Source organism: Pararge aegeria, chromosome 7 (genome assembly GCF_905163445.1).
Source record: "Pararge aegeria chromosome 7, ilParAegt1.1, whole genome shotgun sequence".
NCBI lineage: Eukaryota > Metazoa > Arthropoda > Insecta > Lepidoptera > Nymphalidae > Pararge > Pararge aegeria.
The window spans coordinates 15,553,025-15,567,515 of record NC_053186.1 but is presented as its reverse complement, the minus strand read 5'-3'; the positions used below and the strand labels follow the sequence as shown (position 1 = coordinate 15,567,515).

Below are 14,491 nucleotides of genomic sequence, written 5' to 3'. Positions count from 1 at the left end.
CAAAAGGATTTCCATATTTAATTTCACTGTACCTACAGTGTAATTCCTAACATATTTTGCTTTCTAACCGGCTTGTCTGAACTTTATTAGTTTATGTAAATTCTAGTTCGTTCCATGATAGGTGTATACTTAAAAATATTTTTGGTTAATAACGTTTATTTTTTTCAGATGAAATTACAATTTCACTTATAGAGAATATTTACAGCTTATTTACAAGTTAATATTAAAAGTATATAAAACTGCAAGTAACAATAAAATCTGGAATTTAAAAATATTTGAATTTTGTACTATTTTAATGTCATTAGGTAATTTATTACGAGCGGTGTTAGCTTTATTATAGAACATCGCTTTCATTTTGGGGGAACGAATTCACATCCCACCTCTAACTTTCTAAGTTATGTGTGTTTTAAGAAATTAAAATAACACTTTAACGGTGATTGAAAAACATCTTGAGGAAACCTGCATGCCTGTAGGTTTCCATAATGTTCTCAAAGGCGTGTGAAGTCCACCAATCCGCATTGGGCGAGCGTGGTGTGGGAGACCCATGCCCTGTAGAGGGCCGGTAATTGGTTGATGGGAGATGATGATGATGATGATGAAGATAAGGTAATTTATTACAGTACATTTACTAATGCTCCTTCAAAGCTTATATTTTCCTTACACTATTTCTTTTAAGGATTGTTTAAGCAAATTATGTTAGCAGTACAAAGTTGTGATCGGTGTTTCTTTTTAGTTGTAAAATTAAACTGTAAATGAATGTTCACAGATTTTTTATTATTACAATTAATTTATTATCTATCTATATATATAAAAGAGGATGTTTGTATATATGTCATCGATAAACTCAGAAACTATTTGACCGATCATTATGAAAATTGGTATGCTTATGTATTTTTTCACGGAGAAGGTTTATATGCTATGCCCATTGATGTAACTCCCCACCAGGCGGCGCTGTCAAGTATCGACTTCCGCCCCGTTCAACCGATTGTCATAAAAATTGGTATGACCATGTATTTTTCCACGGAGAAAACGAACATGCTATGTCCATTGATGTAACTCCCCACCAGGCGGCGCTGTCAAGTATCGACTTCCGCCCCGTTCAACCGATTGTCATAAAAATTGGTATGACCATGTATTTTTCCACGGAGAAAACGAACATGCTATGTCCATTGATGTAACTCCCCACCAGGCGGCGCTGTCAAGTATCGACTTCCGCCCCGTTCAACCGATTGTCATAAAAATTGGTATGACCATGTATTTTTCCTTGGAGAAAACGAACATGCTATGTCCATTGATGTAACTCCCCACCAGGCGGCACTGTCAAGTATCGACTTCCGCCCCGTTCAACCGATTGTCATAAAAATTGGTATGACCATGTATTTTTCCACGGAGAATGTAAATATGATGTCCATGTTATTAAATATCACCATCATATAGCGCTTCAATGCATTAAGTTCTATAGCGATCAACTGATTCAAAATTTTATATGCGGCAATGAATGCAATAAAATGTTTTCTCATTAAATTCAATGAGTTATTTTACAACTTATATTAAACTAGCTTTTGCCCGCGGCTTCGCTCACGTTAAGTTTTATTTTTGATTTTTTTTTTTATTTTATATATTAGGAGGGGAAAATCCTCATGGACATCCCTATGGACAGTGCTTATAGAAAAATATGAACGGAAATTACTTAGAAAATCAGAAACTTTCATATAAATTTTGATCCCCTATGAAATACGTATTTCTTTATTATAAATCGAAAACCTAAAATCAAAGTTTAATTGATGTAGCTTGAAAAATAAATTGATAAATGAAGAATTTTTTACAAACTTTCTGAAATAATATAAATAGTTTCTGAGTTTATCGATGACATATATACAAACATCCTCTTTTATATATATAGATAAGAAAATAAAAAAAATAACTAACCTTCTTTTGTAAACAAAAAAATATAATTTATTTAAAAAGCAAATCAGCTAACTTCAAATATATCATTTGTTATTGAAAATAATAATAAAGCAATAAAATAAAAAATAACTTATAATTATTATTTTAAAATAACATGATCATGTACTAAAAAAATTGATTTGTAATTTTAATTGTAAGTGTAATTTAATGAAAGTCAATAATACTCTTAATTAGTAAGTATACTCAAGACTTTAATAATAATAAATAGTTAATTTAAATTGTAAATAGAAAAGAATTAACTAATTAATTATTTATGTTAATAGGTAAAACAGGTGATACACAAATAATATTATTAACAATGCCAAGGAAAAAATCAAATATCGGAAGATCAACGAGAAATACGAAGAAACAGGCAACCAGAAGAACTAAAGAAACACCGCAACAACAAACAACACGATTAGAATCAAACAGACTTCGAGCTTCGTTTTTGAGAGCTAATGAAACAGATAGTGTACGTGTTGTTCGAGTTACAGACCTAAGATCAAGAGCGTCTTCATCAAGAGCTGCCGAAAAACCTGACGAACGAGCTCAACGTTTGGATGATCAAAGATTAAGACAAAATCAGTTAAGAACTAAAAGCGATCTTAATAAAGCAGCCTTTAATTACGATAAGAAATATGATTACAAGATCCATCCCGATGTGGTCATTGGTTTAATGAATGTAGTATGTCCGCATTGTCGCGCTAAGAAGTTTCAAAAAGAAACTGCCGGTTTGTGTTGCTCCAACGGCAAAGTTCATTTACCACCACATGTTGAACCACCAGAACCTCTTCTTACCTACGTATCTGGAACTACTAAGGAGTCTAAACATTTTCTTCAGCATATTAGAAAATACAACTCCTGTTTTCAAATGACATCGTTTGGAGCAACAAATATTGTAAAATATAATCATTTTATGCCCACATTTAAAGTGCAAGGACAAGTATACCATCAAATTGGTTCACTTCTCCCAGTACCTGAAGAAAATCCCCAATTTTTGCAAATTTATTTCATGGACAACGTAGAAAAAGAGATTGACCGACGATGCATGTTCAGTACGACAACTAACCGGGAAATTATTACTAAATTACGGATTATGCTTCATGAAAATAATTGTTTGATTAGAGATTTTAAATCTGTATTAGAAGGTGCGACAACAGATGATTTCAGGGTCATTATTAGAGCAGATAAAAAACCTTCGAATGAGCATGAAAGACGCTTTAATGCACCCGTGGCTTCTGAAGTCGCAGCTGTAATTGTTGGTACAGAAATTACAAAAAGAGATATTATTATCACTAAGCGAGATCAAACCAAGCAACGTGTCGCTGAAACACACCGATCGTATGACGCGCTTCAATATCCAATTCTGTTTCCGCGAGCAGAAGATGGATATCATCTCGAACTATATCAAACTAATCCCACGACAAGCGCTGTGACATTGAAGAGAGTTAGTTGTATGGATTTTTATGCGTATCGTATCATGATAAGAGATAATCAATCTAACCATATTCTTAAGTGTCGTCAACTGTTTCAACAATTTATTGTTGACATGTACGCCAAGGTTGAAAGCGAACGACTAAACTTTATTCGATACAATCAATCGAAACTCCGAGCCGAAGAGTATATTCATTTGCGAGATACAATATCGAATGATAAAGAAGCTGCGAATATTGGACTAAAAGTAATACTTCCATCTACGTATACTGGAAGTCCAAGACATATGCAGGAATATGCTCAGGATGCTTTGACGTATGTTCGAAAATATGGACGTCCAGATCTTTTCATTACCTTCACATGTAATCCAGCTTGGGAAGAAATTAAGGATTTACTTCTGCCTGGGCAGCAATCATCGGATCGACATGACCTTATAGCAAGAGTTTTGTAACAAAAATTGATAAGTTTAATAAGCCTCATCACCAAGAAGCATTTATACGGAGAAACTCGCTGTTGGATGTATTCCATTGAATGGCAAAAGAGAGGTTTACCGCATGCTCATATCTTAATTTGGTTGGTTGAAAAAATTGTTCCTTCTCAAATTGACAATATTATTAGTGCTGAGCTACCCGACCAAAAAGAAGATCCAGAATTGTTTGAAATTATAAAAAAAAATATGATTCATGGACCATGTGGATCATATAATCCAGACTCACCCTGTATGAAAGATGGAAAATGCACCAAAGGTTACCCCCGTCAGTTCTTGAAAGAAACACAAACTGGAGGTGATGGTTATCCGCTGTATAGACGACGAATGCCAGTTGATGGAGGACACACAACAACTATCAATGTTAAAAATGTACCTGTCAAAATTGATAACAAATGGATTGTGCCTTATACTCCAATACTTTCGAAATCATTCAATGCGCATATCAATGTAGAGGTCTGTAATTCCGTAAAATCTATCAAATATATATGTAAATATGTAAATAAAAGCAGCGATATGGCAGATTTCGGACTCGAGAATTCAAGCGTGCAATGAAGTCGATCAGTTTCAAATGGGACGTTATATAAGCAGTAACGAAGCTGTATGGCGAATTTTAGGTTTTGATATTCATGAAAGATTTCCTACTGTTATTCATCTTAGTGTCCATTTAGAAAACGGTCAACGAATTTATTTCACGGAAGAAAATGCTTTTCAGAGAGCTATGGATCCACCAAATACAACATTAACAGCTTTTTTCCAGTTATGTACAGCAGATGAGTTCGCAAAAACATTATTATATAATGAAGTTCCACAATATTATACTTGGAATCAATCTAAAAAACAATTTTGCAGAAGAAAACGAGGTACAAAACATCCTTCGGTAGCTGGCATATTTTCTACTAGTGCTCTGGGAAGAGTATACACTGTGCTGCTTCACGTGATTAAAGGTCCAACATCATTTAAAGCAATCAAAACCATCGATAGCCAAGAGTGTCAAACTTATAGAGAAGCGTGCTTTAAACTTGGTATGCTCGAGCATGATGAACATTGGAACAACACATTGACCGAAGCATCTGAAACACGTCATCCTCACCAAATCAGAACTCTATTTGCTATAATTTTAACAACCTGTGTACCTTCTGATCCAAAATATTTATGGGAAAAACATAAAGAGAGTATGAGCGAAGACATATTGCTGCGAGAACGTCAAGACAATCCTAACCTGGATGTACAGTACTCAGAAAACATTTTTAATAAATCATTAATATTGCTTGAAGATATATGTATATTAATTAATAATAAAAGTCTTAATCAACTGGGCCTATTCTCACCGGAACGTAATAGAACTGATGTTGTTGATAGAGATGTATTAAGAGAAAAGCAATATGACCTCGAAGTTCTACAAAATTATGTTGAAACTCACAAAAAACTCTTAACAAATGATCAAAGACTAGCGTTTAACTTGGTTATGGAGTATATACAGAAAGGAAATGGTGGACTTCTTTTGATGCACCAGGAGGTACCGGAAAAACATTTCTGCTTAATTTGATACTAGCAGAAGTTCGAAGAAAACATGAAATTGCTGTGGCTGTAGCATCATCGGGGATCGCAGCTACATTACTCGATGGAGGACGCACGGCACATTCAGCTTTTAAGTTACCACTGAATTTAAATGTAGCTGAAAGCCCTGTTTGTAACATTGGAAAATCATCTGGAATGGCAACTGTATTAAAGAAATGTCAACTCATTATTTGGGATGAATAGTGCATTCTCATAAAAAAGGGCTCGAAGCACTTGATCGGACTCTACGAGATTTCCTAAACGATCAACGAATAATGGGTGGAGCTGTGATACTACTTGCTGGTGATTTCTGTCAAACTTTACCGGTGATTCAGCGATCAACACCAGCAGATGAGCTGAATGCATGCCTTAAGTATTCGTTTCTTTGGAAATGCGTCAAAAAAATTACAATATCGACTAATATGCGTGTGCATTTACTTAAAGATGATTCTGCAAAAACATTTGCTCAGCAACTTTTAGATATGGGCGATGGTAAAATTCCAGTTGATCCTTCAACACAGGAAATATCAATTCCACAGAATTTCTGTCAACTTCAGTCATCAATAGAAGATCTTGACAATAAAGTTTTTCCTAACATCGCCAGCAACTTTAAGAATCATGATTGGCTTTGTGAGCGTGCTATCCTAGCTCCTAAGAATGATGATGTAAATAAAATAAATGATAGGATACAATTAAAGATTCCTGGAACTTTTACGGAATATAAATCTATTGACACAGTTACAGAAGAAAATGATGCTATAAATTATCCAGTCGAATTTCTTAACTCTTTAGAGCCACCTGGAATGCCTTCACACAAGCTGACGTTGAAAATTGGATCTCCAATACTACTTCTTAGAAATTTAAATACGCCAAAATTATGTAACGGAACTAGACTTTCCATTAAAAAACTTATGCCTAATGTGATTGAAGCTACAATAATAGTCGGAAAATATAAAGGAGAAGATGTTCTGATTCCACGTATTCCTATTATTCCTAGCGATTTACCATTCACATTTAAACGATTACAGTTTCCGATTCGCCTTGCTTTTGCGATGACGATTAACAAAGCTCAAGGTCAGTCGCTACAAGTTACGGGATTAAATTTATCAAGTGCATGTTTTTCACATGGCCAGCTTTATGTTGCTTGCTCAAGATTAGGAAATCCAAAATTTTTGTACATTTATACACCAAATAAGAAAACAAAAAATATTGTCTATCCGCTGGCCTTGAGATGAATTGTTAATTATGAATAATAAATAAATAATCTATATATATATCTATCCGCTGGCCTTGAGATGAATTGTTAATTATGAATAATAAATAAATAATCTATATATATATATATATATATATACATTTAAATAATTAATTGAATAAAATTTAATTAATAGTTATTCGTAAGTAATAATTTCGATAAACAATACAAATTTAAGTAAGATTAATTATAAGTTACAGTGTAAATAGTTTTATAAAGTAATAATGACATAATAGGTTTTGAGTAAACAACTTCACACTTCTATTAAATATAGAGTATGAAACTGAAATAGATTTTTTTTATCAATATAACCTGTTTTTGTCTTTATCAAAAATAAAACTTAACGTGAGCGAAGCCGCGGGCAAAAGCTAGTAGTAATATAACTTTGTTGAAGTTTCTTTGAAAAATTCAAAAGTTCAAAAAGTTTCAGTTTTTTTTAATTCGTTTTGTTTGGATAGGATAGGAAAGTCAAAGTTGCGAAAAATTTTGATTATTTAATTTTCAACGATTTGAAGACAATTTTAAAAACATGTAACACTCGTATCGCAAACCTCGATCCGTGACGTATAGGATATGCAGCCTTGGTTCCTTCGCCGCCAAAAACTTAAGAAGCGTTTACTTACTTAGCCATAAAGAGACATCGGCGCCGTGGCTCAGTTGGTTAAAGCGCCTGTCTAGTAAACAGGAGATCGCGAGTTCGAATCTCGCCGGGGCCTATAGGTTTTCTTTTTGAAGTTATACTTTTGCTATTGGTCTCAGAGTAAGTCTTAAAAGTTTTTCAGTATCATAAAAATACTGGCATAGCCAAACGACATGTTACTGGTTTCCAACTAACCTATAAAAATTTATTCAAATTATAACATCAATGCATTGCTATATTGCAGCCTTATCGATGGACAAAGTCACAAACACAGTTTTGTTTTTAATATATTTAAAACAGTCACTTTATTTCGTCTTACAGTGACCAAGTTAATCTGTCTAATGTCTGCTATTTATTGGTAAAAAAAACTATCAAAACGAAAATTAAATTAAACTAGCTATTAAAAAGCATCCAATATCGAGTGTAAGCGTTGCGTTGCGGGGGTGTTATCAATTTCGTTATTTTTAATCAGCATAAAAATATACCTACATTACAATATTATGAAGATTATTAGAATGTTAAGGAATTGTCTCAACAATTAATTGTAATGTCAACATCTGAAACGAGCGTAAAGAGTATATTGCCAAAGATCTGTTTGCTTTGGAATATAAAGATTAAAGAAATTTTAAATTAGGTAGTCCATACAGATACTCTATAAGCTTAATTATCATAGAATTTCGCTAACGCCTGATTCTATCCAATATTTTAAAATAGGTAATAACTAAATTTAATCAGATCCTTCCAAATTTCTAAATGCAGATATTAATGTTTTTTTTTAAATCACTGGTGCAAGTGCTCTTTAATTATTGCTAAGAGTTACTGCATATCGGATAGATTAAATGTTATTAAATGTCGATTTTCGATGATTTAAAAAACCGGTCAATTGCGAGTGACTTACGCACGTTGTGTTCTTATGTTGCATTATCTATAAATACGACAAAAAAATTACCCATAAATTTTAACTTTTATTTTTGCCTGGCAGAGATCTCTACTAAGCGATAAGGCCGCCTTAAGGGTTCTACTTCTGTCTTTGTATTTCTATTGTTCTTTTATTTTCCTAACTTCATAGTGGTGTACAAATAAAGAGTTAAATAAATAAAATATATAAATAACTTTTTAATTTAATTCAATTTTTAAAGTGAATAATATAACTTAATTTTCTGTTTCAGTTGCTTTTATCAATATCGAGTAAAAACGAGCAAAAAATATCGCGTTTGTAAAATGAGAGCCCTCTTGAATATTTATTTTATTCTGTTTTTTAGTATTTGTAATTTTTTTTTTTTATCACTAGTGATTATTAACCTGTTGCTCAATCCTGTTTCCCGAACTTCATTCTACCATAAAGGGTTGTCTGGCGGAGATCGCGTAAAGCGATAAGACCGCCTTTGCGCATTTTGTAAATATATATTTTGTTATTGTTATTTTTGTTTTCACTTTTAATTTGTGCAATAAAGACTTTATCTATCAAAAAATCAAAGTGTATATTACCCCATCAGATAACTCCATACACTCAGGGTACCACCGCATGTATCCAACAGTTTAACTCCCCCGAAAGCCTAATGGTAGTCACGTGATCCCCCTATATAAATAACTACTCGGCGAAGTTGGCAAAAATAGCTGTTCAACTAACGAAATCTCTCCGCGGGCCGTTCCAACTTGTTAATTAGTTTCGTTTCCTCTACTTTCTGTGTGTACAAGCTTAGACTACTGAATGTGTGAAAGCAAACATGTTTACATCCAAACACGATTTCATCATCAGTTCAAACGATTTACGTCCGCTGTTGGATATAGGTCTTTTGTAGGAAGTACCAAAATCCATTGTCCAGGACAGCTTGTTTCCAGCGGCTCCCAGCGACCCCTTTGATGTCGTCTGTCCACCAAGTTGGGGACTGACGACGTACGTGATCGCCATTCCAGCGCCTTAGGACCCCAAGGTCCATCAGTTCTCCGAGCTAATGTCCCACCCATTGCCACTCCAGCTTCGTAACTCGTGTAGCTATGTTCTAGTTCTTCTACGGATCTCCTCACTTCTGATTTGATTGCGTAGATATTTTTTATGATCTCCCAGGCGGAACGGTGAGCGCTGTGAATTTAAGTAGTAGTCTGGTCTGGTCTGGTGTGTGGCCTTGTCCGTGGCTAGTTACCACCCTACGCACAATGAAGCTTAGCGATTTAGTGTTACGGTGCGATGTCGCGTAGAAACCGATTAGGGATATGACTACCATACTTCCTAATAGGTTAGCCCGCTACCATCTTTGACTGCGTCGTCACTTACCCTAGGAGAGATTGCTGTCAACTAACTTGCTTGTCATTAAGAAATTCATCAATTGTATAGTAACCTCACTGTAATAAATGTATTTTAACAAATTCTTTAAACTTATGCATTGGCAGGTCCAAAATCACCTTGGGAATCATATTATAAAAGCGTATACTCAATCACACAAATGACTTCTGTACCTTTCGCAGACGATATGTAGATGACACTAATTTATGACCATTTCTTGTAAGTCGGCGTGATTTAAGTTTATATATTGACCGTACAGCTCTTTTCTGCAATATTGAGGAAGTAATCTGATCAGCGGTGTCAGCTTTGTGGCCCAGGTCTCCTTTTAGGGCGGATCGAGCTCGACACCTGGCACGCACCTCTAATTTTTTTTAGCTATGTGCGTCTTTAATTTGAGCAATTGCGTTAGAAAATACCACTTGCTTTAATGGTGCAGGAAAGCGTAACCTGCATGCCTTAAAAGTTATAACGTTCGATGGCGTGTGAAGTTTAGCGATCTGCACTTGACTACCATAGTTAACTAAGGCTTAATCACTTCTTAGAAATGAGAGCTGTCTCATTGAGTCGTACGGTAACGGGATGATAATGAAGGAAGCCAGGTGCTACTACAATGAATTTGAATCGATAGAATTTGATTTCGTTTTTTTTTTCGAAAAGGTACGAGCATTGAAATAATAGAACAGAGCATGAGCTGCTTGATTGCATTTTCTTTCCTTTCCACACCGTACAGCCAGGCTGGTTCTTTGCGCAAAAATGAGCCTTCTGTCACCAGATAAGGCAATGAATCGCGCTGAAATGTCTTGCAAGAATTCTTTTGCACTTAGGCTCCGTGGCTTCAGGGTCACCACGGCAAGCGGAACAAATATATAACTCTCCATTCTAATTCTAAATTTAAATTATTTCTAGTTCTTAATTTAAATTTATAAAATCCTCCAATTAAAAGTAGTAAAAACAAATATGAACTTAATACTCGAACCCTGTACGAGCACTTAGCGTAATCTGATAAGAAGATAAGCCGCTATAACATGAAACTTGTACTATTCAGTAGATTCGGCCATGCTTATAGGTTACGCAGGATAGTTACCTATTATTTTCTAATTCCCAAGTTACATACGTTATTCTTTCAGTAGTGGTGACAGAGTTTGTCATGCTTATTTCTGCCGCTAATCAGCATTGTTGAAATGCTGTGTCCTGGTCTGGAGGGCGTGGTTACCGGTATAATTACAGGCATAAACTTCTTCAACTTCGTCAACTATTATTTCTAATTGATCTTTTTTGTATTTGTTTCGAAACAGTAGAAGAAGTATAGCTTTTTGTGACAGAGCCGCCATGCTTATTTCTGCCGTCAAGTATCATTGCTGTGTTCTGGACTAAAAGGCACAGATGATTTTGTAACAGGCACCTGAGGTTTAACACCTACGCCTCAAATTGGTGGGCACAGGGCTGCAACTTGCAGGACATGTTTTCCACTTACCATCAGGCGGACCATCTGCTTGGCCCATCAATTATTAGAATAAAAAAAAAACAAAATCCAAAAGTGCACGCCTCATAATCTCATTCATTACAATAAAATTGAGATTATTTGAAAATAATAATTAAACTACATCTAATTATACCGTGAAAAGTAATAGGCTTATATTCCTCAAAATACTGGCCTGTAATTAAAAAAAAACAACTCGATAAGTGAAGTATTTCGCTCGTAATCGTGACCACAAGATACGGGATCCGCACATATAGGCACACGGACGTCCAAGACAAACTTTTTTGAACAATGTTTTAATTAGTTTTAATAATAAAAAGAGATTTAAAAATATCATGAGTGTTAAAAGTAGTTTTTTCTCAACATTTGTCTATTTATATACACTTATAAAAGCAATAAAGAATAAAAAAAAGTGACATTTTAAGTTGGAGAATCACTCGGTGTGCGTAAACTGACAGTAATACCCACCTCAACGCTTTGCTTATGAGGCGATCAAAAAGTTACTATGGTGTTTCCAATTGAGGTCGTAGCTAATTTTGACGAAATTAAAAAGATGCAGCTTCATTATCATCATCATATCACCCCACTACAAGGTACGGGCCTCCTCCCACAATGAGAAGGGGTTAAGACTGTAGGCCACCACGCTGGCCCAGTGAAAGATTAGTATTATAAAAGTTCTAGCCCAACATAACAGTTTCCATTTAAAACTAATTTCCTGGTAAAATTTTGCTTTTGTCCTGTGTTACCACATTTTCATGCTAGGCTCTCTAACGGAAAACTAAAGTTCTCAAATTCAAAATCAGAATTATTTTATTTAAATAGGCCTAATTTATAAGAACGTTTGAAACGTCAAGTCAATCTATTTGTAGTGGTCTCTACCACCAGTTTGAAAGTTGTATTCTACTGAAAAGAGCCGTATAGAGCTTAAAGCTTTGTCAATTTTATTCAGTAGATGAATATCTAAAATTAAAGGCTTAAATTATTGTATTTCCATGTTTATATTTTGGTTTAATTAATTTATTATTTATTTTAAACATTAATTAATTTTAATTTAATTTCACAATTTTTGATACCTTAATTTTCTCTCATTTTGTATAAATTGGAAAAGTAAGTTTATAATTAAGGTGTTTTTATAATTTGCATGCCATAGAATGGCAGATTGTAGCACGTAACTTGTTATGTTTTATTATACGATCAAATTAGTTAACCTGCATCACGCAAATTAAGATTTGAATTTGAGTTTAGAAAATCCGCAGATTGCTCTTTTTCAACATCATTTTACAGTTTAACAATATATATTTTTTTCTATGTGAGAGCGGAGCGACCTGCTTCCAAGCAGCCTTGTCATCTCAAGCTAAAAACCTGTGCTTAGCAGTAAGGGATAGGTTGAGAATGATTGAATAACAGCGACATAAAATAAAATCGTTTCCCGTAAATTCAGTATACTGAATGCATAAAATTAAGACACAGAAACCGTGTTCACGGCTAATATTGAAGCATCAAAAACCACTCTACTTTAGTACTGTTTCTCGAACAGTTAGTCACCTCATTCAATTTAACAGTTGACTCTAATTATTTTACTAGTAATGCTCCAATCGTGGGAAAATGGGAAAAAGTTTGAGAGCTTATTAACAACATTCCGCGGGTGTCAAGTTAGACGTGCGCGGGACGTTTTCACTATTTTGGACACTGCACTGCATACAACAATGGCTGAATGAGGGTTCTGTATGTTGTCAATTCTATGCTGAAATGTTTGTAATTCAAAAATGATATTCTTCTTTACAATACATTTCCAATCGCTGACAGTTTTTCCCGGCCAAATGTAAATTAAATGGCGAATAGATTTCCACGCGGATGCCTCGGGGAGGCGTGGGGAGACAAAAAAGACCGATCGTCCATTGTTTCGAAATGCGTTTTGGTTATTGTTTGTTGTGGATGTACCTCTCTGGAACAGTAGTTCATTAGTACGCGGAGGTCCTGAATTCTGATTAGGAAATGTCCCTTCTCAATCGGCTAAGCAATTGGGGTAAAACGTTTAACTGTCCTATGAAAGCGGTGAAAGTTGGTAGGAGCTCGACTTGACTTTCGAGGGGCCGAGTTCGAATCCCAGCACGCACCTCTAACTTTTCAAAGTTATATGCGGTACAAGTAATTAAAATATCTCATCTTCACCGCGGAAGGAAAACATCGTGAGGAAACCTGCATGCCTGAGAGTTCTCCATAATGTTCTCAAAGGTGTGTGGAGGTCATCAATCCGCACTGGGCCAGCGTGGGGAACTACAGCCTTAACCCGCTCTCATTGTGGGAAGAGACCCGTGCCCTATAGAGGGCCGGTGATGGGTTGATGATGATGACGATGGTTTAACTATCAGACTCCTTTTAGACAATGTTTCGAACTACTTTCTAAAGTCTCAATAACTAGAGTCTCAATAAATCCATAATAATATTATAAATGAGATGAATCTACTATTTGTTTGTTTCTTTGTTCGAACATAATGTTCAGCTCAATAATTGCATCTCTAGCACATATAAAGTCGCACTGTGAATTTAAGTAGGAGGTCCCGGGTTCGGTTTCCGGCAGTGGCAATTTGGGAATTTATAATTTCTGAATTTTCCGGTATGGTCTGTTGGGAGGTTGTAGCTTGTTACCACCCTACCAACAAAACGATTAAACGATTTAGTGTTCAGGTGCGATGTCGCGTAAAATTAATATCTCCATACGCGGATGAATTCACGGGTAAGAGCTAGTCTGCAATAAATATTAGAAACAGTTGTTACGTCTAACATCAAATAGAGTGTCGCAATTGCTAGACGAAAAAATGCATTAAGCACGACGCAAGCAAATTGACTATACAAACTAAACGAAGTGAAATTCATTAAAAATAAAATATACTACAGGCCCCGGCGAGATTCGAACTCGCGATCTCCTGTTTACTAGACAGGCGCTTTAACCAACTGAGCCACGGCGCCGATGTCTTTACTTGGTAAATTGTAAGTAGGAAACCCTGTTCGCAGAAAAGAAAGAAGCCTCATTCGAACTCCATAAATAAATCGATTTATTCAATTGTTTGCCGACACTCTGACGCAATAGTTACCGGTGTGGTATAATAAACGGGAGTTTTCGGAGCTATTTAAATTTTCTGAATATTCTCTTGCTACTACCGACAAGGCATTCACGACAAGGCTGTGCCGCTAAGATTTAGCGTTCCGATGTAATAATGTGTACCCGAGGGTTAAGGGTTTAATATTAATGCAATACCCTTAACAGGTTATCCCGCTACCATCTTAAACTGCATCATCACTAACCACCAGATGACGGACGACTGGCGCAGTGGACAGCGACCCAGCTTTCTGACTCCTAGGCCATGGTTCGGTTCCCACAACTGGAAAATGTTTCTGTGATG

The 14,491-nt window shown here is 35.3% G+C and overlaps 1 protein-coding gene and 2 non-coding genes across 3 annotated transcripts; 2 read left to right on the top strand and 1 right to left on the bottom strand.

The window, feature by feature from the left end:
- The first annotated feature begins 2,266 nt into the window (after positions 1 to 2,266).
- Positions 2,267 to 3,832, top strand: LOC120625050. Its single transcript, XM_039891961.1, has one exon. The coding sequence runs from the start codon at positions 2,267 to 2,269 to the stop codon at positions 3,830 to 3,832; it is 1,566 nt and encodes a 521-aa protein (XP_039747895.1).
- A 3,493-nt stretch (positions 3,833 to 7,325) lies between these two features.
- On the top strand, positions 7,326 to 7,399 carry Trnat-agu. The gene has a single exon. It is a non-coding gene; the product is annotated as a tRNA-Thr (tRNA).
- A 6,584-nt stretch (positions 7,400 to 13,983) lies between these two features.
- Positions 13,984 to 14,057, bottom strand: Trnat-agu. The gene has a single exon. It is a non-coding gene; the product is annotated as a tRNA-Thr (tRNA).
- Between the last annotated feature and the right edge of the window lie 434 nt (positions 14,058 to 14,491).